At 39.5% G+C, this 24,528-nt stretch overlaps 1 protein-coding gene and 1 long non-coding RNA gene across 2 annotated transcripts in view; one reads left to right on the top strand and one right to left on the bottom strand.

Annotated features, from left to right (window-relative positions):
* The first annotated feature begins 55 nt into the window (after positions 1–55).
* On the top strand, positions 56–8,125 carry LOC128622488 (uncharacterized). The gene is made up of 2 exons (XR_008388413.1): positions 56–2,422; positions 6,858–8,125. It is a non-coding gene; the product is annotated as an uncharacterized LOC128622488 (long non-coding RNA).
* Positions 8,126–8,131: 6 nt separating this feature from the next.
* Positions 8,132–24,528, bottom strand: part of atp8b1 (ATPase phospholipid transporting 8B1) — a 33,388-nt gene continuing 16,991 nt past the window's right edge. The window contains exons 5-28 of the mRNA XM_053649041.1: positions 24,102–24,200; positions 23,900–23,961; positions 22,506–22,578; positions 22,294–22,364; positions 20,611–20,693; positions 20,202–20,360; positions 19,786–19,874; positions 18,339–18,529; positions 17,551–17,759; positions 16,293–16,336; positions 16,026–16,182; positions 15,653–15,841; positions 13,824–13,936; positions 13,394–13,558; positions 13,001–13,112; positions 12,843–12,918; positions 12,585–12,711; positions 11,556–11,841; positions 11,217–11,440; positions 10,793–10,876; positions 10,445–10,690; positions 10,144–10,282; positions 9,316–9,446; positions 8,132–8,882 (exon numbers count right to left, since the gene is read on the bottom strand). Of these exons, the coding sequence (XP_053505016.1) occupies positions 8,652–8,882; positions 9,316–9,446; positions 10,144–10,282; positions 10,445–10,690; positions 10,793–10,876; positions 11,217–11,440; positions 11,556–11,841; positions 12,585–12,711; positions 12,843–12,918; positions 13,001–13,112; positions 13,394–13,558; positions 13,824–13,936; positions 15,653–15,841; positions 16,026–16,182; positions 16,293–16,336; positions 17,551–17,759; positions 18,339–18,529; positions 19,786–19,874; positions 20,202–20,360; positions 20,611–20,693; positions 22,294–22,364; positions 22,506–22,578; positions 23,900–23,961; positions 24,102–24,200 (3,360 nt within the window). The 3' untranslated portion in view covers positions 8,132–8,651. The remainder of the gene's footprint in view (positions 8,883–9,315; positions 9,447–10,143; positions 10,283–10,444; positions 10,691–10,792; positions 10,877–11,216; positions 11,441–11,555; positions 11,842–12,584; positions 12,712–12,842; positions 12,919–13,000; positions 13,113–13,393; positions 13,559–13,823; positions 13,937–15,652; positions 15,842–16,025; positions 16,183–16,292; positions 16,337–17,550; positions 17,760–18,338; positions 18,530–19,785; positions 19,875–20,201; positions 20,361–20,610; positions 20,694–22,293; positions 22,365–22,505; positions 22,579–23,899; positions 23,962–24,101; positions 24,201–24,528) is intronic.

Raw genomic sequence — 24,528 nt, 5'->3', positions numbered from 1 at the left:
ACACACACACACACACACACACTCACACTTCCTCAGAGCCTCATCACCTCACACTGCAAACCCTGCAGAAACAAAAGCATATATTACAAGTTACACTTAACAGATATCGGACTTAACCACACAGTACGTAAGGAATGAAAAACACTCATCTTGGGGATGTGCTGCTACAGGAAAATAATCAACCACAAGGTGGCGTAATGAAGCGGAGTTACTGTTACCACCCTAAAGTTATTCTTATCATCCTGTAATGGAACATCCTGAGGTCGTTTACACACCACATCAATTTGCCTACAATTATGATAGATATTTATTTTTATTCGTTAAAGAATTGCATTCACCTTTTTTTTTATCCATTTATAGTTACTTTTCATGAACATCCACAAAAAAACAACAGTAAACAACAACAACAACACAAAACAAAAAGTCCCCTCCTGAATGCTTACACAGCGCTCACACTGGACACTCCTTCCAGAGTCAGTACCGGTTATTTTTTATAATAAAGTTCAGCAATATTTTACTTTGAGTGTTATGTTTTCGTTCAGGATCAATTTTAAAAACTAAAAATCGGTTGACTAATCGGTGTCCACAAGTATTGCCCAACTTAGTTATCAGTAAAATCCACTAACGGTCGAACTCTATTCACTATATCAACTTACCCCCCCATGAGCTACAGAAATGATAACATTGGAGAGCGAGTAGCGTGTTCACATAAACCTGCGATTTGCCTTCATCAGAGCTGCCATTATAGAACCTTAAAATCACCACCCTCTGACCAATCAGATTTGAGGATTCCGCAGCGGTGTGGTTTAATGTTTATAGAACTGTAAAATAAATACAAGTAGAAAAAAACAAAACATGACTATGGAAGAGGGAGTGGTAAGTTTATATAGAGCTGAATTGTCTAACCCTGTTTATTCAGTATATTAACGGCCTGCCTCACACCAACACTCGATAATTACGGGCGTGTCTCCTTTTGAGATGAAAGAATGCGAACAAACAAACAAAAATCTTCTGTAGGAGTCAGGAAGAAGCGCGATCCTCGACAGTCACGGGGACTCCTGAACGCGCTCCGACTCAATAAAACTCCCTGCAGGTGACAGGAAAAACAGGCCACGCTAGTACCATGTTATGAAAAGGCCGTATTGACAACTGTTTACGAAACGAATTCACACACACGTAAACATTCAGTGTTAACTCGAATTAGCAACACTTCGCTTTAAGACAGATCTTCCGCAAAATCCAAAAGAATTAACGTGCGCTGAATATCAGCTCACACGACACTCGCACTGAACCACAGCGACGCTCTTACGAGTCCTAGCTAACCCCAGCTAACCATCTCAACAGCAAGGCAGACGAAATAAAGATTAGCGATGCTGCAGCGACAGCTAAAGGTCAGTCGTTACATAATAATCACGGACTGAAAATCGAGACGTCGTTATTTTGTCATATTGATGACCAAAATGTTGGAAAACTGAATTCTTTTCGATTCAGCAGGTCATAAACCTCTTTATAACTGCTCACTAAGCAGACTCATTTGTCCTCAATGTTGTTTTTTTCCCCCCGTCACTTAACCACCAACTTGTGACTTGGTTAATCGGGAAGTTAAAATAAAATTAAAAAAAAAAAAAAAGGAAAGATTATTGGTGGAAGTGGATTCTTGCCAAATAACAGCATGTTCTGAAGGGTTGTATCCCTTTTATACCACTGCAACCATGTTTCATTTATTAAAGAACGACGCATTGTACTTTTTGTCCGTTGAAAGACGCGTTTAATTATCCTCTGTACCGAAAAGCATAAACTACTCCGTCCTGAAGACTTTCCCATTTCGGGAAACCTGCTGTTACAAAGTGCTGACACTGGAGACTCCTTCCATAAATGTTAAACATGTCTGTACTGAAAACTTGTCCAGGATGAGTTGTTACTATGGAAACAATAATACATTGGAACAAGCGCATCAAGTGTAACTTTAGATAGATGGGCGGGAAGACAAACAGGCGGACAAACGGACAGAAAGGTGAACGGACAGATGGTCAGACAGGCTCACAGGCGGCTGGACGGACAGAGAGACGGACAGGGAAATGGACAGATGGACAGAGAGGCGGACAGAAGGACGGACAGCGAGACAGACAGACAGACAGAACAACGATCGTGATTTCAGTATTAAGCAAAACAGCTGATGATCCTTTTAATGTAACATGCTCTTCACATGATTTCACGTGTTTTACAGGTGACTGCCATCTTGGTGAAAGTGCTGCACATGTGATCACATCATAAAAATGCTACTACACCGTCATTCCACTCAAATTAAATAATAAAGTCATGAAGAACTCACTGTGAGCGCACACAACGACTTCCACACCACATACCGGTTCCTTTAAACCTGAACTCTTCAATCCTAGGAGTTATTCTTTAACTGAGACAGGTGAGCATCTCAGCACACACCCATTAAACACACACACACACAAAATGGTTTGGCTAAGGGAAAATAAAAAAAGAAGGGCGTAACAGGAGCAAGTGTTTGTTCAGCACATCCGCACCTTCCATCCTGGCCTGAATAAACAGATGAGTTTGGTATTTTACCTGGCTAGTTAATAAAAGAAAAGAAACACTTAGGCGTACAGGGTTTCCTCCACACATTGTGGCTCGACTGTACAGAAGTAAAAAAAAAAAAAAAAATTGCTCCAACTTCCTGCTTTGAATGCAGCATTAGCTATTTCTCGATGTCTGAAGTAAAACATTTTAGATGCACTTTACATCATTAGACTTCGTAGCTGCCATTTCGACTCCACACCATGTGGCAGATGAATGGGATTTTATTTGACCTGATTTCCATCAAAATTATTTCTGAGATTTGATTTTTTTTTTTTAATTCTCAACACTTCAAATTATACATTTTTAAAGGCAAATTTTATTCTCAGCAAGGTCATAATAAAGAAGGGGGGGGGGAGACACTGACAAAAACACATACTAATTTTATAAATTATGAATACACCACAGGTAGTTTATTTAATGTGACGTGTATGAAATTGAAATACAGTATGGAACATGCTAATAAAAACAAAGGGGAGAGATTTTGTAAATGTACTTTGACCTGTATTTAAACAAAAAAAAACGTATAACAAGTTATTTGATATTTTATCTAACCAACTGCATAGTTTTTTGAAGGTAAACGTTTATTTTGAAATTGATGCATGCAACACGTTCTAAAAAAGTTGGGACAGGGGTGATTTAGGATTAATAGCGATGTGATGAGTTGAAATAAGAAGGTGATGTGAAACAGGTGAGGCAATCGTCTAATCATAGTATATAAGGAGCCTCCAAAAAAAAAAAAAAAAAAAAAAAAAAACTAGTCCTGCAAGAGCAAGGATGGGTCGAGGTTTGCCAATCTGAGAACAGATGTGTCAGCAAATAATCCAACACTTTGAGAACAACATTCCCCAAAGACAAATCGGTAGGATTTTGGGCATTTCACCTTCTACAGTGCACAATATAGAGATTCAAGGAATCCGATCAAATCTCGGTGTGTAAAGGGCAAGGCCGAAAACCACTTCTGAATATGCGTGATCTCCAATCCCTCGGACGTCACTGTCTTAAAAACTGTCATGAGTCTGTAATGGAGATTACAGATGGAATACTTTAGTAAACCTTTGTTGGTCGACACCATTCGCCGCTGTATCCACAGATGCAAGGTAAGGCTTTACTATGCAAAGCAGAAGCCATACATCAACACTGTCCAGAAGCTCCGCCGACTTCTCTGGGTTCGGTCTCATCTGAGACGGACAGTAGCACAGTGGAATCGTGTTTTGTGGTCTGATGAGTCGACATTTTGAATAGTTTTTGGATAAAATAGCCATCGTGCTCTCCGGGCCAAAGAGGAAAAGGACCATCCAAGCTGTTATCAGCGTCAGGTCCAAAAGCCAGCGTGTGTCATGGTATGGGGGTGTGTCAGTGCCCATGGCATGGGTAACTTGCACATCTGTGAGGGCAGCATTAACACAGAATGATATGTACACATTTTGGAGTAATATACGCTGCCATCCAGAGCAGGACAATGCCACCACGTTCTGCCCGGATTACAAGCGCATGGTTGCGTAAGCAGAGAGTGCGGGTGCTAGCATGACCTGCTGCAGTCCTGTCCTGTCTCCGATTGAGAGTGTGTGGTGCATTATGAGGCGCAAAACGAGGCAACGAAGGCCCCATACAGTCATGCAGCTGAAGAAACGCATAATGGATGAATGGGGGAAAATTTCACTTGCTAAACCAACTGGTGTCTTCAGCGCCCGATCGCTTAATAAGTGTTATTAAAATAAAAGGTAAACATTCGACTATCCCAACTGTTTTGGAGTGTGTTGCAGATTTGAAACGATTGTGTATTTTCAAAAATAAATTCAATTCACAAACGAAACCATCAAATAATGTGTTTAATGTGTTTTCAATACAGCACAGGGTGAATTAAATTTTCAAACGACTCTTTTTTGGGTTTTTTTGCATTCTCCATACTGTCCCAACTTTTTCGGAATTCGGCTTGTAATCATAAACTCCCTAAAACATCTCCACACCTAACAGACAAAGATAAACACAAATAAATCACAGCTTTCTGTCATGCTACTATTCACAAACAAGATCTAGACAACTTATGAGTACATGAGTCAACCAATCAGAATTGAGAACGCAACAGCGTCGTAGTGACGTAATAACTAGTCAATGACTGAAGCTGACTAGCTCGAAAATGTCTTGTACAGTATCATGATAGTGCACTATTAAACCACCAGCTGCTGTTTCTGACCAGATATTAAAGACTAAATCTACCCAAATAATGCGAAACAAATCCGTGTTTTAGCTGAAACCATACAAAGTGACACTTTTCAACCAGGAAGTCATTTTAGTTTGAAAAAACTTACTTGCCAGCCAAGTATTGATAGTGACCGTGACAGCTAGCTAGTTACACTAACGCTAGTTAGCTTTTTTTTTTTAAAGGAAAAAAGTAATGTTATATTAGACACATTATTTTATCTTTATACACATATATAATTTATTTATATTGTCCTATGTGAAAGAATGCCGTGCTATCGCATACACTTAGCTTACATAGCTATACCTAGCACCAGCTAGCCCGGCCACCGTCTACGCAGATTCAAAGTTAGCATAGCTACCTAGCAAGCCGGCTAAATGAGTGTCAAAGCGTTAATTCGGCGTTAACTTACCCACAAAATGGCGGCTATGACAGCTCTTGTTAGAAATATCCTTTTTCTGCAGCTCTTCGTGTCGAGATAGAAAATTTCAAAAGGACGAGGACAGCGCATTCACACTAATATCCACTAGCCAGCTTAGCTTATTAGCTAACAATTTGACGTGCAGTCCACGTCGCCCAGCGACCGTACAGCTGGAAGTGAAGCATTATTATTTTTATTTCGCTTACACCCGCCTCGCGCACTCCGATTGGCTAAGACTAGCTCACTATCCAATCAGAAGGCGGCCTATGAGTTCTAAGCCAGTCCTAGCGCTGAAGGCGGGACTTGTTAAACGACCAATAAGGGAAGTATGGACTGCGTCATTGTAACGTGAAACTCGATGCCTTCTGCGCTGGTGTTATGTGGGTGTTATTCTTAGAATTTGACAGATTTAAATAATAAAATTGTTCGAAATAAATAAATAAATAAAAGCAAAAAGGTCAGGAACCTTTTCAGCTTGCAGAGCCATCAAAGGCAAAAAAAAGTAATGATTTTTTTTTTTCTTTAAAGAGCCAGAGCAAAGTTAACATTTTTTTTCTTGTTATTATTATAGTTATGTTTACTATTATTGCATAATTATAAAAAGTGGTAATGTAATAAAGGCCGTTTCGCATTTCGCGTGTTCTTGACCTAACAGCGTGCACTTCACTTAATAGGCCTGTAGGTGGCACTTGGACTTCATTGACCCATGATGGCTTTATGATGGCTTCATCAAATGATAAATTAATACAAGATGCATCGATTATGAATTACGTCATATTCCTTCGTAATTGTTTTGTTTATATATACACATTGTGTGTGTGTGTATATATAATATATATATAATGTGTATATATAATATATATATGCATATACATACACACATATATATACATATATGTACACACATACACACAATATATATATGTATGTATTTAATATATATGTTCACTGAAAGAGCCATAGATTCCCGACCCCTGAACTAGGGTCAGTCTGAAAACTGCTCTTAGCTATTAAAATGAACAGTATACCTTTTTAAAATGTTCTGGGAAAGTAATAACATTTAAAACAACATTAACAGTAAAAAAAAGAAAGAAAGAAAGAAAGAAAGTCTATATGGATGATCTCATGAATGGGGTGCCATTTGAAAATATCATTAAAAAATAAATAAATAAAAAGAATTTACCAAAATTAAATGTAAGAAAACAAAACTTTTTATTTATAAAAAAAAAAAAAAAAGTGTTAACTCATTTCAGGAAACATTTTTTTTTCTTTGTTGAAAATGGCTACATTGTTGCTCTAAATTGGGCAGCAGCGTTGGATTTTTTTTGCATGGATTTAGCAAATACACAGAAAGTGGTTAATTCATGCAGTAGAGGATTAACACTAATGCTAGTTATTACATTTACATTTATTTAAGATATTTCAATATTATTTCATCATGCATATACTTTGGGAAGGTGCATGTGGTGTACCTTTAATTACCTTTCAGAATAAAGTTGACAGGTAAATCAGTGGTCCTTAAGGCCCAATTATATTATATTATATTATATTATATTATATTATATATATATATATATATATATATATATATATATATATATATATATATATATATATATATACACTGTATATTTACATTTCCAGACGCACGCTACAGGTACGAAAGATACACCCTTGATGGTTCTCCAGAAACAAGGAAAAGTAACTCCAACAAATGTACAGTTATTTGTACACCTTTATTTATAGTTATTTGTACAACGTATATTACAATACATTAAAAATGACATTCTGTAAAATGTAGTTGTTTTTCTTATTAAGCATACGGCACTGGCATTGCTGGCCATTCAGGCACTTGTTCTTGTTCAGAAAACAGCAGTGTTAAAAAGTCACATAAATCATCCATTATGGCAAACTGAGTTTAAATATGTAACAGTTCTTTTTTTTGTTTGTTTATTTGTTAAAAATAGACACTTTTCTCAACTAACGAATTCCATTACCAATGCATAGATATTCCTAACTGTATCTGAATAAATTCTTAGTTCATAAAGAGAATTTTGGGGTGCAGAAGTATGGGAAATGTTTGACACAAAACAAACATGAAGGAGAGGAGAAAAATAAAAACGACAAACACTAGTCACGTAGTGAGTAAAGAAAATGACACCATTCTGATCATAGCTGATCATCTCAACAAGAGGAGACGGAAGTGCAAAAGTAGCAACAGTAGTGTAAACATTATGTAGAAGTTCTCCATCCCACATACACCCAGTCATCCCTTAATGCAAAAAAAAAAAAAAAAAAAATAGTGTGCTTGAGCATAATCCATCACGCAGAGCAAAGGCATTAATGTGGTAAAGATTCAAGCCTTACAGTTAAGATTCATGCGAGAGACGAAAAATATTCACAAACGTAAATAAATTAAAAGACGTTATAACATGAGCTCCTTTCTCTGCCCCGATGAAGCTTACGTTACGTTGCAACTAAGAAAGATGTTCCAGGCAGAGTTAAGGGCGATAAATAAGCTTTGAAAGGTGCATTATGTAGAAAACATTTGCACAGTACAACATTTTATCCTATTAGTGGATTTTGTAACAATATATAATCAGGTTCGTAGCATTTCAGGTAGAACAAAGATAAAATTCGATAAGATTCGGCTCTTTTCGTGTACGATTTGGGTGATTTTTCATCAAGATTTACCATTCTGGCATAAATATGTTGAGTAAATTCATTCTGCTGTGTGAAGCTGTGAAATATGAAGCTACATTTTTTGATGCAGCAACTGTACCAATAATTACCATTATGGATCTTTTTTTTTCCTCTAGCAATTATCTTTTTCTTTTCCATCTTTATCATTTTCATAAATGGACTTCCTATATAAATGCAGCTTCTTTAAAAAAAAAAAAAGAAAAGAAAAAGAAAGATAAAATCCTGAGATATTTAGTTGTTTTTTTTTTCCATGCACAGTGTACTCTTTTTAAAACCAGTGTTGGGTTTTTTTTTTGTGGTGAGTGGGAGAAAGTCTCGCTCACTTCCCTTTGTGTAAACGTTCTCATTGGCTCATTCTGCTCTTTTATAGCTTATGCAAAAATCATGCTGTATATAGAGCTCCTCAAGCCCTTAAGTGACCTTCACTACTCCCTTTCCCCTGGGCCCGGTTTCATTTTCGACGGAAAGAAGGGGAGCAGATCAAGTGGTCCCAACCCTTGGACTAGCGGTTTAAGAGCCGAGATGGAGGGGTGAAAAAAAACGACCTCGAACCTCTTCAGACGGCAGGTGGCAAAACCTATCGTGTGTCATGCCCGTTTTTCCTTTCGAATTATTAAAACCAAGACTCTGAGTGAGTGTTTCCTTAAACATTTCGATTCCATAATCAAGCTGCATATGTAAAACATTTGGGTGTAAAATATTTAGCCTTCCCTGCCTGTCTAAACAATCTCGAGGTCAAATGTCTCCGATGCTTTCGGCTATGGGCTCCTCCCTGATGCTCTCCCGAATATCCGGCCGCCTCTTTGACTTCTGGCGGATGCTCCGGCCCGAAGCGATGAGGTCGGCGTAACCTGGGGAGTGAGAGAAGGCGTATGCGGAGCGGCGTGAGCGAGCGCCGCGTTTGAAAGTCGTAACCCTCCTCTTTTCCTCTTCCTCCTTCTCGTACTTCTTCCTGTTTCTAAGAACCTACAGGTATGGAGAGAAAGTGATGAAGTGCAACCGACTAAATAAAGCACAAACAGAAATTAGAATAATTCATGTAAAAGAAACATCTACAGAAATTATATAAATGTTTAATACCCTTGTGTGTTAACATGAAGCACACTTTTTTAAGTTTTTACAGTATTGCTCCTAGGTTTAGAAAGCCGACGACTGCTACTGTGCGTTTTAAAATCATAAAAATTTTTGGGCAAACGCGTTTTCGTTGATTTATCGAGTACAGGGAAATACAGATGTGGTGGATAAAGATAAAGACTGAAAACAAACTAGTGTGTTTCCTTTAACTATGAAGAACTGAAAAGCAGAAGACATACACAGTAGGATTTATTCTCTAGGACGGAAATCTTTTCAAGTTTAGTATCGTGAAGTCGTGTATTTTAACAACTGGTTAATCCCGTACCTTGTCTCCGACTGTGGGCCAGATTGTCTTACAGAGGAACTGGGTACAGATGGCTGGCAGGAGGCTGATTCCCACCGTTAGAATGATGGTGAGCCACAGGTACGGCTGGCGAAGTGCGTTAGCTGCGACACCTGGGGACGGCGGGGGGGTAGAGGATTTAGAGAGAAGCACTGTTTTTAATCTAGTAACCATATTTCATTCTATTTCAGTTCTCGCTCACATCCGCATCGTTTACACCGGGTGCTTTGGAAAGTACAAATGTACCACATAAAAGGGAAAAATTAAAACCGTGCTGTTTTAGTAATAAAGTTTAATAATAAACTTTATTTTATAAAACGCCCTTAAAAGCAGCTTCTCAAAGCGCTGTACAGAAACAAGCAGTACACAGAACAATAAAACATATAAAAGTTAATAAGAATAACAATGTTAATAATAATAATAATAATAATAAAAAGTAAAGTAGACATCAGCAGTCAAATGCAAGTTTAAAAAAGTGTGTTTTAAGTTGAGCTTTAAATGTGGAATGTTAATGTGGAATATTTGCTGTCACTACATTATTATACTTTTACACCACAGCGCTGGTGAATTCATCCGATTGGTCAGAAGGTTTTGATTCATTTTCTCTGAAATTAGTTTATTAATTAGTATATTGATACACTCATTCTGATACGTTATCATTTCTATAGCAGCAACAAATTGAGGGGATTCGTATGGCAGACGTGCCACATAATTTAACATGAACACCACCATTCGCTTCCAATGACAGCAAAGCCAGTGAACGTTTTAGACGTGTTTAATCCTTATGGCGTTACAGGAAGTATTACACACCAGTGAATTTGAAGTACGATGGGAAGATGACGTGTATTCCTGCGCTCTGTATGTCGAACATGACGCCGAAGTAAATGGCTATACTGCCCAACACGGCAAAGCAGTTCACAAACGTCCAGTACGAGGTGTCCAAAGAGATCTGGTCGGAAACAAAAAAAACAAAAAAAAACAAAGGAAACATCATCGGATTATGAACAACAAACCAATACCCAATCACCATGGTTTAAAAAACAAACAAATTCAGAGTGCCCTTCGTTAGTAAGATTCACAATTCGAAACGTTTCGTTTCAGGATCAGATACCTGCAGGCTGACGATCATGATGAGCGAGGATGACGTGACCACGGCCAAGGACTGGTAATCGGACGGCGCCTCTCCGTCCTGACCCATCGTCTGCAGAAAAGCGCCGTACGGGATGAAGAAGATGATGAGGGACGTGAAGAGGCCGTGAAACAGGCTGATGAAGAAGTTCCTGTAATTAAACAGCGATCCTTGCTGACCCGGCAGATACAACCCCGGAAAGCGCAAACTCAGTTTGTCGTTCACGTCCTACATACGAGACATGAGAGAAATATTCGAGTTGGAATGCAGATCTTCCTTTACGAAGGAGGTATTTTGTAGGATAAAGCAGTTGGTTGACAAGAACGTCACCTGATCCAGAAGCCCAACAAGGAGGACAGGTAAACTGCTATACAACACGTTGTAAAGGGTGATGAACCAGTCTTCGTAGGCGATCTAGCACATAATAAAAATGACAGTCGATTATAAAAAAAAAAAAAGTCATAAAGGATGGTGCAAAAGTCTCTAAAAACAAGCAAAAACGAATAGAATTAAACATTGCAACATGAAAATTGATTATATAGAGAGCAGTAAGTGAGGTGGTTACTGTTACTGAAAGTAATCAATGATGGGGTGGGGTAATCCGATTTAATGATTTGCACACTAGACCTGATGAACTTATATGAGGAGTCTTCAAATCACCAAACTGTGCTCGTCTCTCGTCTTTCAGTGCAAGGACTGGAATTGAAAAGCCCTGATCTTATCTTCTAGGAAGCCCTAAGATTTTGGCCCTCACCTGTGCGGAGAATCCACTGAAGAACGAGTACCAGAAGTGAACCAGGGTGAAGGCGAAGTTCTTGTAAAAGAAGAAGCGCAGGAACTTGCACATGCGGATATAGGACCAGCGGCCGTGCACCAGCAGGAGGCGCTGGAGGTAGCGGAACTGAGCGAGAGCGTAGTCACTGGACATCACTGCCTGCATGCCTTCCTGCCCACTGATGCCCACGCCAATATCTGCAGCTGCGCCGTGGGAAAACAGAAAAGAAAAGTAGTGTTCTATATGATATCATTCCTTTGGCACGGCTCTGACCTGGTGTTAACATTTCGATCCTAAAGTCTTCCTTTAGCTACTCACTCTTTATCATGTTGACGTCGTTGGCTCCATCGCCGATGGACAGAGTGACGGCATTCTTGTAGCGCTTCACCAGACTCACCACGTTGGCCTTCTGTTTGGGGGTGACACGGCAGCAGATGACAGCGCTGCACTCGCAGGCCATGTCCACAAAATCACGCTGCCTCATCTCCTTCTCAGAGTCGTTGATGGGTTGGCCGTCCTGAGGGTCGGTGGGGGGGGCGCGTTTCCCAAGACGACGTAGACGCAGACGACGACGCTTCTTCTTCTTCTCATACAGAATCTCGTTCTGCAGATAAAGGCAAAGAGGAGATAGAGAGAAAGAGAGAGTGAGTGGTGACCAGTGCTGCTGATGATGCGTGTTTCCCAGCAAAATGCAAACCTTTGTTTAGGAATCAGTTTCCATGCTTTGAGAGTTGAATTATTACACAACTACTTCTGGGTTGTAACGCATGAGGTGTAGTTTAGTCTGGGTCTGTACTCTATGTCCACACCTCTGCCTTGGTTTCTCTCCATCCCTTTCTCTGTGTCTGTCGGTCTGTCTCTCTTCTCTGCCTGTGTCTCTGTTTCTCTCTGACTCTCTCTCTCTGTCATTCTCACTATCTGTAACTCTCTATGTCTGCCGTTCGCTGTCACTGTCTGTCAGTCAGTCATGCTCACTGTCTGTCAGTCAGTCATGCTCACTGTCTGTCAGTCCATCTGTGTGTCTCCATTTCAGTCTCTTTCTCTCTTGGTCCGTCTCTGTTAATTCAAAAAAGTCACTTTGTCTACATCTCTTGCTGTCTGTCTCTCTCTGACTCAGCGTCTCTCTCTGTCTGTCACTCTTGACCTCACACTCTCGGGCTTTCTCCCAACCAATAGTTTAGTTTGAATTATGGAGAGTGTGTAATGTTTTTGTGTGTTCAGAGCACACAGCTGCATGGTGGAAAAGCATAGTGAGTGTTCACCAATTCATTTTTAAATGTATTGAGAAAATGACGGTCCAGAGCTGAAGAAACATTGTGACATTCTGAATGAAATTTCTCCTCGTACCAGCCAGCCTCCCGTAATGATGAGAGCGTTCTTGCCAGGTTCGGTGAAAAATAGCTCTTGTGTCTTGTTCTTGCCCGTTGCTCCGGCCTCGTTCCTCCGCTTTGCCTGTCTGTCTGACAACTTCTGACTACACAGAGGGGAAAAAAAACAGAAATGACAATAAGACACTTTTCTCTCTTCCTCTCTCTCTCTCACACACACACAAATGCACAGGGAGAAACAAAAAAGATGTGTATAGTAGACCATCACGAAGCTTACTTTACATCCTCTCCATAGTGAATGGTCATGTCATCCGTCAGCAGCTCACAAGAGTATCCAATGTTCTCAGCGGTCTCTGTTAAACCAAGAAACACATTCCATTACTCACTCAAAACTAGTAACACTTTCCGCACATTTTCTCTTAGCTGGCCACCAACCTTTCTTGTCCCCAGTCAGAACCCAAATTTTGATGTCAGCCTTAGCCAGGTTGGCGATGGTCTCAGGAACTCCATCTTGAAGCTTGTCTTCAATGGCTGTCGCTCCAATCAGCTACACAAATGAAGAAACAAAATGTTAAAGTTATATAAACTGAGAAAGTAAACTTTTCCACACTGGAGGAAATTAAAAATCACTATGAAGCACACAGTCGGTAACAGACGCATTGCACTCGAGATGAACAAAATGTGCCACTTCAATCTTCAATACATTCCATAACGCCATAACGCATTACGAGCAAAGCAAACGCACACGAGCGCAACGCATCAGTGCAAAGCATGTGGTTAAAAAGTATATGACACACAACGTTTAGAAGTTCAAAGCAACGTGCTTACCATCAGGTTTGTCTCGATGAGCTCGTAGACGGCGTCCAGAGCCTCCTCCCGGTTGGTCATGACCACGCTGGCCTCCTTGTGTTTATGAGTCCACAACTCAAACTCCTCGTCGCTGATATCTTTATAACACAGACACAACGTGCGCAGAGTCTCGTTGGCAAAAATCTACAAAAACAACAAAGAAACCAGGTTTATGCAGATCATCAATATTGATCTGCGTAAAGACAGAAGTCTTCCCTGCTTTTAAATCATAATAATGTCGGTAGTCAATAATAATCAATCTTTATGGCGATTATCCTATTCTAGGCATTACTCATCAGTTGCTGACATCATCATCACGGACTTGAGATATAGAGATGTTATATATATATATATATATATATATATAATTTGATATATTGTTATATATAATGAATGAGATTACACTTACATCCAGGGCTGTCTGTGTGGTCTCTTGGTGTTGGGAGTCAGGACTGAGACGCTGGTAGATCACCGTGTCGGCTCCCTTACAATACAGGCGGATGCGTCCATCTGGAAGTCTCACTGTACAGAAAGAAAAAAGACAAAAAAAAAACAAATCAAAACATTTATTCTAGAGTATTAACGTGTTTATTCACGTTTATTCACGTGCTCAAAATGAGTGATACGGTCATACAAATCATATCTGCACAGTTAACTTATTAATAAATGTGTAAAGTAATGATATTTATAATCAATTTCTATCCAAGGTGTCTTTTCCTACTTGTTTTCTTTTTTTTACTGGACTATCATTTGTACACAGCAGAAGCCACAACTCTTCTCAATGATGCAACAGTTCAACAAACGATGAAAAAAATATAAATATATACAGCAGCGAGTAGAGTTTTTAGCAAAGTCAAGAAATCCAGATCTATGAATATGTAAACAGGAAACATCCCTAACTACACACACACTCCCTGATAACTGGTGTAATAACAAGCGATTCGTATACTGGTACACTGCCTTTTTTGTTTTATGAAAGGAATAAAAACTCCTTGGGCGGGGGGGGGGCGCGGTTATAGAAAAATAAATAGGGTGATATGATGAAGCGGAGTTACCGTTACCTCCCTGAAGCTGATTTTCCTGAAACAGCACATCCTGAAGTGTTTTATTCCTCTTACACTGCAGCGATCTTACACTCTTACACTGCCAAAGCTAAGAAGTTCATCCATCCATCGATCCATCTTCTACCGCTTACTCCTTCTTCAGGGTCGCGGGGGAACCTGGAGCCTATCCCAGGGAGCATCGGGCACAAGGCGGGGTAGCTAAGAAGTTTTATTTATTAAAAGGATGGACACATTGTACTTTTAATCCATTTATTGTTGTGGAACATCCACAAAACATCCTGGTGCTCCCTCACCAGCCATTCTCTCTCCCTCTCTCTCTCCCCATGTTAATAAGCCAAAAAAAACAAAAAAAAAAGAAACTGCAAAGCGCAAATGTTGGTGGAAATCTGACTGTTACAAAGTGCTGCCATTGGAGACTCCTTCCATACATGCTAAATGAGGACCTTCTTTTATACAACTTTTTTTTTTGGGTGTTTATATGGAACACCCACCGGAAAACTCACTTTGCAAGCTGTTACCATAGAAACAACAGCCTAACCAACTATTATTAGGCCTGCTGTTATAGAAGCACGTTCTGACCCATCGGAATTGAGAATTCATAAGTGATGTGGTACAAGATGCGATAACGGTAATAATTAGACTTTTTTGAAACCTGTGTCCAAGTCAGATTCTGTATCGGGTTTACAGCGATAACCTACGAGCTACGAATACAGCGGGCTCTCAGCGTTTGTGGCTGGTGTGGGTTGTTAAGAGCAACAGCGCAAGTGCCGTGAAAATACTTTGGGTTCGAAGCAAATAAGCCTGACGAGCCAAATTGTAGGAGAAGACCAGCATGCAAAAGATTCTAAAGGGCAGAACCTACATCAGGAGCTAAAAAAACAAAGCGTTTTGCAGACCACCTAAAGAACTGACGTGTTGAAGTCGTTACCGTCACTGAAGATGTCAAAAGACTGTGTGGAGCAGCAGCAGAAACAACTATTTTCATAAGGAAATTCGTGTAAGGTTGGTTGTAATGCTCGACAACAAAGCAAATGAGTAAGAAAAGGCGCAGATAAAGACTCTACGAAGGGAAGAGGTAGTAATGAGTGAGACAAGAAGCATAGAGTGAAAAAGAAGAGAGAGAGAGAGCGGAGTAGATAATCTTGATATTTCTATGTAGACGTGCAGCACTCACAGACGACAGACATGCGTTTTCGGTCGCTGTTGAAGTCAAGGAGAGCGAGCACCTCGTACGTGGTCTCGTTTCCCATCTCGCTGATGGTGATGGTGTCCTGCGTGCGCGACAGGAACACGAAGCCAAAACAGCGAGCCGCTGTGACCAACGCACCTTCGTCTGGAGACGCAGCCTGGTACACCAGATCACCTGAGAAAGAAACACCATCACCGTTACAAATCAGACATATCGCTTGATCACTTTCACAACTGTTTGTGCTGATTTGTTACCAAGGAACATTTCTATAGCCCTGCAACATCCGCTTTTTAAAACCCTGGTATCATCTCCTCCGCTCCTCGGAGCAGCGCAAGGTGTTAACGTTTGACTTTCTCACCGTCCTTCTGCTCCACCATAACAGTATGGCAGAGCGAGAGCAGCTTGAAGAACTCCAGCATGTCCGGGTCGCTTTTCGAGCGGATGAGGGAAACGAGCTGATTGTCGAGGAACTGGAACTTTCTGTCGGCGTACTTGTTCCAGCTGAAGTCGACAGGCTGCATAGTAAAGTACAGAGAAGATTCAGAATAATCATGAATCATCACTTTCTGAAGACTTTTAAACACTGTGTGTGTGTGTAGTGGGAAAGTAATGAGATGCTCAGTACATTTGCACGGTCCTGGGCGGCCCCGTCTTTGTTTGTTGGATTTCCTATAGACCAGACAAAAAGAGCCATGTTACTGCATAAAATTAGGCTGGAGAACATTATCATGCACAGCAAAGGTGTGGAAAAATATACATTTCACGCTGTTGTATTTCTGTCTCAAGTATTGCTGTGTTGTGGTTTTGTGCAATTTAAAAGTTTAAAAAAATTTAATAAAATCTAAAAGAATATATAAACAATAAGTGATTTGTATTATAAAATAACATCATGTACAATTGTGGATTAAAACCCAAGCCATAAAGGAAGGAATAAAAAAAACTTTGGGGACATGCGCTGCTAGAAAAATAAACATCATCAAGGTGCTGTTATATGTAACCTGTAAAGTTACTGTTACCGCCATTAATTATTTTTTGCAATAACAGCACGTGTTCAAGTATTTTGTCATTTTTCTTTATTCTTATTCGTTCTTAGACATATTTGAGTTATTCAGTGCGTCTGTCTGAGTGAGCGGTTTCTATAGTAAAAAATAAATAAATAAAATAAAATAAAAAAAAGAACTAGCACATTAATGTGATATTAATTAGAATTGAATTTACTGTTAGAGCTGCTGTTATAGAAAGTTAATGAACAACTTCTGAACAATCAGAATCGTCCAGAATTGAATGGCTCTGTTGTATAAATGTGACTATTTGACCCTTTGCGACTCAACATGTGGTAACCGAATTACTCTGAAACTTAAACCCGACAAAGTGTTACGCAAAATAAAAAGACAAAGACATAGACACACACACGGCCCGTATCTCAAATAACCTTCCCCCTAAAGATACTATGACAAACTGTCCTCGGTCCAAACTGTCCTCGCGCCTGACCTGAGATCCGGGTGCCGAGTGCCTTATTAACCTCAAACTCTAGTTAAGCTCTGCAAACTGACATTCGTTTACTGAAAAACACAGTGCCGGTTTAACCAGGCTGAGGATGGCGTACAGTTTACACACCGCCCTACGCTTAATATTTACCAAAACATCCAACAGCAGAGTCTTAACCCTTTGAATAATTCAGACTAAGCAAATAAAAGGTTCCGGTTTGATTTTCCGAAGCCCTAGCGCTCTTTCACAGCTCACGTGGCATACGCAGGATGTCCCTGCTATCTCGGAGTTCAAAATGAATTATCGCTCGCCTGTGTGACCGACCGCGCTTATCGAATAGTTCACGTTTAACTACAGAAGCGTTTAATCCCTCGGTGACGCCACGATACGCTTACCGTATGTGCACCCGCTGATGGTGCACTTCTTGAAGGCCATGATGTTTTGTGTGAGGGTGCCCGTCTTGTCCGAGAAGATGTACTCGATCTGGCCGAGCTGCTCGTTCAGGGTGGTGGTTCGGGCCTTGGCTGGAGTGTCATTCTCAGCGTAGTACATCTGCAGATCCCAGTTTATGAACTTGCTCTGACCCAGACGGATCACCTCCACACTGAGAGTGAGAGATATTGAGAACATTGGACGTTTGGAATGGATCGGCAATGCGTAGTGTAAGTAATAAAGCGCTTGGGGCTGTGTGATGAGAAGCGGGGATACTGGTACTACCCTGAAGTTGATTCTTTTTGCATAACAACACGTCCTGAAGTGTTTTATTCCTCTTGGACAGTAGCAATTTGCCAACCTGAATTGGTTTTATTTACTGACCAACACCAGATCATACTTTTTATCCATTTTTAGTTGCTAGTTGCGTTTAATGTTGTGCTAGCTCCCGTTATGTTACTATCCATGTGCCTCCTTCTCTAAGCACCATGGTTATTAAAGGCTTTTAACAGGAGAAAAGGAAAATGTCCATCTATTTTACAATTAAGCTTCATAAAAACGGTTATAAATGAAATGTCGCTGCTTCCTCAAAAATTCGGACAAAAATTTGCTTCTGGATCATATTTGAAGAAGGCGGCGAACTCACGAGTGTGTCCACTTTTACAAAAAAGTGAACTTTCTCTCAATATTCGGATATTTCTGCTTCCGTTTAACACGTAAAATAAAAATATAGAAATAGAAATATATCTACCTAACGTAGAGCGAGATGGGTACCATAGTGTTGAGAACAATGATGTAGCCCCAGAAGGTGAGGAAGCCTCTGTAGGACGACGACTGGTTTAGGCCGTCGTACAGATACCAGGCGTTACTGCCGATTGCCTCGTACCAGAACGTGTGCCCGATCGCCAGGCCGGCACAGATCAGGATCAGCATCACGAAGATCTTCATATCAACGAGACAACAGCCAGTTTACTCTCTTATTATTAATGCCATGCAATACACATACAGAGAAAAGACATACATTTCCAAGCTAGTGGTCTAGTAAATTTCCCTAACCACATACACTACCGGTCAAAAGTTTAGACACACTCATTCTTTATTATAATTATTTCCCCCCACATTTTATAATAATAATAATAATAATAATAATAATAATAATAATAATAATAATAATAATAATAATAAAGTAATCAAAACTCTGGAGTAACACAAATGGAACTATGGGAATTATGTTGTGTAAAAAAAAAAATCAAAATAAATGTAGTATTTTAGCATCTTCAGAGTAGACATGCTTTTTGCCTAGAATTTCCAGAAATGTATTCTTGGCGTTTTCTCACCCGATTTCTTGAGGAATTTCCCTGAGATGCTTTTTAAACAGTATTAAAGGAGTTCCCACCGACGCCGGACTCTTATCGGCTGCTTTTATGAATATTTTGCGCCGAGTCGTCCGTTTAAATAAATATTTTTTTGGAAATAAAATGTTAGTTTTCTAATGAAATAAAGGAATATGTCGGCACGATTATATTTTTGTCTACAACACCAATTTCAAACATTTAATCATACACCTTCAGATCAAAAGCTTTTTAACATCATGAGAAACATTTCAGTCAAGTGTCTCCAAACTTTTCACCGGTAGTGTACACTATATAGGCAAAAGTTTGTGGACACCTGAGCGTCCGACCCTTGAACCATCCGACCCTTGAACCCCATCTGCCCTTGAATGTCCCATTCCAAAACCATAGGCATTAATATGGACTAGTTCCTCTTTTCACTTCTGTAACAGAATCAACTCGCATCTCTTTTGGGAAGGCTTTCCACTAGATTTGTTTTTTGTGGCTGTTGGGATTTGTGCTCATTCAGGCACATGAGCATTACTCTGATTTTGGTGGGAAGGCATGATGCACAGTCAGTTTCAGTTGAGGTCAGTGCTCTGTTCAGCTCACTCGTGCTTGGGCCTGAAGGGAAATTGTAATGCTACTGCATACAAAAACATCATGTATAGTGTATGTGTGCTTCCAAATTTGTGGAAACAGTTTGGGGAATATGGGTGTGATGGACAGGTGTGCACACACTTTTGGTTATATAGTCTAGATATTTATCAGTTACTTATAGAGCAGTATCTTATTTTGTTCTAGGTCATCAAACAGAATGAAACAAATCCAGGTTCAGTGAATAGCACTGCTGTTACGATGCCTTACCGAGTACACCATGTAATTCATAAGGTAATCTATCTTGGTGCGTTTGAACCTGGTCTTTCCACCATTCCTCATAATCTTAGTGTCTGCGCCTGCAGAAGGAATAAGAAATTACATTTGTAAGAGCAGTAAGTATCTAGGCACATCTTTATCTTTTGTGTGAACTGCTTAGACTTATCATTTAAACACAAGTGTGTGGGCTGAATTTATTTATTTGACACAACAGACAACATGGTCAAATGTAGGAGTTTAAATTGCTTGAATATATATGACACCGGTTAATTTGCCTTGCTAATCTTGTCAGTAAAATACAAGCTGGCTGTTGAGATGTTAAAACAGAGCATGAAGTTGTATTTCTGAGTCTGTGCTTCTTTATACACACACACACACACACACACGTCGGCGCAAGTATTCCAAACCTGCAAATATAACGATTCCGCGGCACTCCTCCGTGTTGCGGAGCTTGCAGCCTCTGAGCAGCATGTTATCCAGTTCTAGTGGGTATGCCTCATTCTTCCACCTCATAGTGCCTGTAAACTTATCCAAGCGGTTATTTGGTTCCTCGCAAATAATCATGGCTGCAAGAGAGACGCAAAAGGAGAGAAGCGAGATATGAGACGTACACGACAGAGGTGTGCGCCAAACAGGACACAAATCTCTACTTTAAGATAAAACATAATGGCCTAACTCATCTTTTCCCATCAAACAAACAAATTAGCTCATCATAAACGGTCGTAATAATCTATATTCATCTTCTCACATGAAGGTGAGATTAAAGAGTCCACTTAATGACTGATGTGTCAGCAAAACAAGCATATTTGGAGTTACCATCGAAATTCGCCAGCTGATTCTCCCCCTGCAGCCTCTCATGGGTCACCTTCAAACCCATCTTAAACTTCAGATTAGTCTCTCTGTGGGGAAAAGAAAAAAAATAAAAAGAATATACAAAAGCAAAAGCTTTCAATCCACAACAGAGTTCTTTTGAATGCTACGGTCCATTAAACAGGATCAGTATTGCATGGAAAATCGTCTTTGTTCATTTGCGTCATTATGTTTTCTGATGCATGACGAACTGCTGCTGTCTGTTTTGTCAATTAAAGGCTATGAACGCTGAATAGAGTTTCTGCCTCATCAATGAAACCAAAGATGGACCAAGCAAAGGAAAGCCGATATAGACTATTGGAATAGTGAAATACTACACTAAAAACATTCAATATGTAAAAGGCAGGGGAAAAAAAACAACAGGGGCATGTGTGTCGAGTACTTTTGCCTTTGTCGAGTATTTGTAAAACACCCTCAAGTCAAACATTCGTCCATTTGGCCAAGATCAGTGTGAGCATACAGGTGTTTCGTTTAAGCAGCATAATGCATAAATATGTGAAAGAATACAACATGCAGTAAACTCTTCCCTACACAGGTGCTATCATTAAAATAATTATACATTTTGCTCATATACCGGCTTTAAGAGCTAGATGGAAGATTTATACATTTTTTAAATGCTTTTCATTTCTAGGGGTCCTTATCTTAAATGAGAAGATTCACTTTTCACAAATATTTTATTACATGGTTTTACAGACTCGATTCACGCTAATGCTCTTAAGTTGAAAATTTACATTTAAACTTTGCATTTATAAAGCAGAGAAAACGAGGCAGTGGCGTGTGTGTCATGTATTCGCTCGCTTTGTTGAGTGTCTAACACACCCTCAAATCAAACAGTTGTTTATTTGGCTAAATCAGCACAGATCCACAACTTCATGCGAGCATTTAATGGACTTGTTTTGTTCAAACAACATGATGCAGAAGTTTGCTAAATAACACATCATGTAATGTATACTCTGCCCTACACAGGTGTTCGATATAAAATATGTCATTTTCTAAAATTCATCCATTTAAGTGTGTGCCATTTTCAGCGTAATAACGTTTTTAATAGAGTCAATTTTATCAGTCTGAGTCAACAGAATCAGAGTCAGTCTTAACGGAGTCCTTAATGGAGTTGGAGTCGCTCCAAATTGAGTCCGAGTCGCTCCAAACCGAGTCCGAGATGTTCTTAAAAGGGGCTCAGTCGTTCTTAATGGATTCAGAGATGTTATTAACGAAGTCCATACCATGTTAAACGGCGTCCGAGTCGTTCCAAAGTGAGTCCGAGTCGTTCTTAATGGACTCGATCGTTTTTAACAGGGTTGTTCTTAATGGGCTCGGGGTTGTTTGTAACAGAATCAGAGTCTTTCTAAACAGAATCAGAGTCGTTCTTGAGAGAGTCGTTCTTAACAGAGTCTGAGTCGTTCTTATTGGGGTTGTTCAGAGTCGTTCGTTTGATCAAGAATGAAAATTTGTGAAATGCCATCAAATTTTGCATGTCTAGATTTTGGGCTTGCTTACAGCACATGTGGATGACAAAGTGCCTTTTACGCAGTGTGTACCTTTAGGATGAACAAATAAAGCAGATTTGCAAACAAAGGAAAAAAAAGATGGATTTGCAAATAATAATGAACATAAGCAGAAGATTCTTACCCATCCAGTTCTGCTGTCTCGACATAACACAGGCTGTTTGGATCAGAGCTGGACAATAACACAATGTCGGCCTACATGAGGTAAATGAAATGAAATCAAAATGGAACCATGGATGAAATAAGCAAGCAGATGTAGAAACAAAGAAAATGTGGAACCCCCCCCCAAAAAAAAACAAAAAAACAAGCAAATAGTGTTGGAACGAAGGATCTTACGGGAATGAAGTCGTTTTTCCTCAGTCGGACCACATCGCCAACTTGAATGTCCATCCACTTGGCTTCCTGAAAGCTGGAATGAAATAATACACCTTAAATATACGTATGAAAGCAGAGTTGCAAACAAACTCATTTACCGTTTGCATAGAAAGGTTAATACTGTCACTTACAGAATTTTGCATACTCAATCAAATGGGCTTAAAACAGACAGATTCACCTGAATCCCTCTATTCAATCAACTATTGGCACCCCTAGACATTCTAATGAACAGAATATAACTGAAGGAGGTTCCCATTTATATTGGACTTTTTTAACTATGCCTGAGCCTTTAGGAACTCTTAAGCAGTCATCCATAATTTCCTAATGCACTGGAGTTTAAATATGAGGCCAAAATCCCTTAATCGATCATCAGAATGCAGAGGTTTAGAGAATACACATGTTAAATGAGACAAAAGTGTGTTGGCCTTCATAAATCAAGCAATGGCTTATAAAAAAAATAAACAAATAAAAAATAGGCCATAGCCACTGAAAAACAAAAAAAAGCAAGTTTATTTTGACCTAAGCATACTGAGGACAGTTAGAGAGGCAAAATTATCACCGATGAAGATTTGCAGAAGTCTGAGAAAGTGTAGCAGAAGGAAACTTTAAATGAACATAACCACAAGCATAAGCATCTGGAGGTTCTGTGGTCATACAGACCTTTATGACAACAAACACTTAAGTTGGAGGACTCACTGTAAAATGAAAGGATTATATATAATATATATATACATATTAAGAACTGTGGAGGATTTGTGATGATGCTGTTGATGATGTGATGTAGTTTTTTTTTTCCTCCAAAGGCCCTGGGAACCTCGATATGTATCCCAAAATCATGGATTTTAAATGAAAATCTGGCTACTTCTGCCAAGAAGTTACATGTGGTTCATAGATGGATCTTCCAGCAGGACAATAGGTCCAAATTCACACAAAAAATGATTCAGTGACCACAGAACCAAGCTAATGACACAGCCATGCTAGTGCACAGACTGAAAAGCTGTGAGGCGAACCGCAGAGCTGAGGATTTTGATGGAAATTCTGTATTTTGGAACTCATTAAAGGATTACAGGACAAGACTCAGTACAATGTTACCAAGTGATTTTGCATAAAGCAGTAAACATATGGGGTGCAAATAATTCTGACGTGGTTTTGTTCAAAAGAATATTATTGATAAGGGTTTTTCATTTTTTTTAAAACAGTAAGTTAATTAACGGTTAGATTTCCCTCATTTTAGTGCAAGGTTAATCTAATTACTCACAAAGCATTTTCCCCCTAACCTTTACCAAGGGTGCCAATAATTCTGGAGCTGACTTTCTCTGAGTAATTAACCAGTTCCTTAGTTCTCACTGACCAACCTGCCATTGAGAAGCACCTCACACTTTCTGTTGTTGATCTCATTGTCCAACCTGTGGCGAGCCTGTGAGCAAAATGGAGAACTTCAATCAAAACATGCCAAAGCTTCATGGGTCATCTCTTGGGTGTAAAACCCGTTTATAAATATATATATAAAAAAAATTTATTTTTTTAATTTAAAAACCACATGCAGCGGTGTGTTACCAGATCATCCATCAGATCTTTGATGGCAGTGATGCCAAGCACCAACACCAGGGGCACCAGTGTGGTATACCAGGGCAGCGTTGAGATTTGTGGGATGATCTGTTTAAAAGAAAGAGATGGGGGCGGGGGATATTACTATTGTACTACTAATGGTATCTCTCATACAATATATGAAATTGATATCAAGAGCTAAAAGCTGGAAACACTGCTACCTGCTATACGAAAAGCAGAGGTACAGTAGAAGGTACTTAATTATTACACTTACAGTAAATAGCATTTTAGGGAGCATCAATTAACATTATTCCTTATTCCAGACGGGAACTAATGAGAAATCCTTTAGCTAGCCTACAAGGGAAATAAAATCTCCAGTCTGCTGACCAGAAATCTAACTTACTAGGCTAAAAGGTGATATCTAACGCTAGTTAGC

This window comes from Ictalurus furcatus, chromosome 18, assembly GCF_023375685.1.
Source record: "Ictalurus furcatus strain D&B chromosome 18, Billie_1.0, whole genome shotgun sequence".
Taxonomy (NCBI): domain Eukaryota; kingdom Metazoa; phylum Chordata; class Actinopteri; order Siluriformes; family Ictaluridae; genus Ictalurus; species Ictalurus furcatus.
The sequence above is the reverse complement of the archived record's forward strand: the minus strand, read 5'-3'. Positions and strand labels throughout refer to the sequence as shown.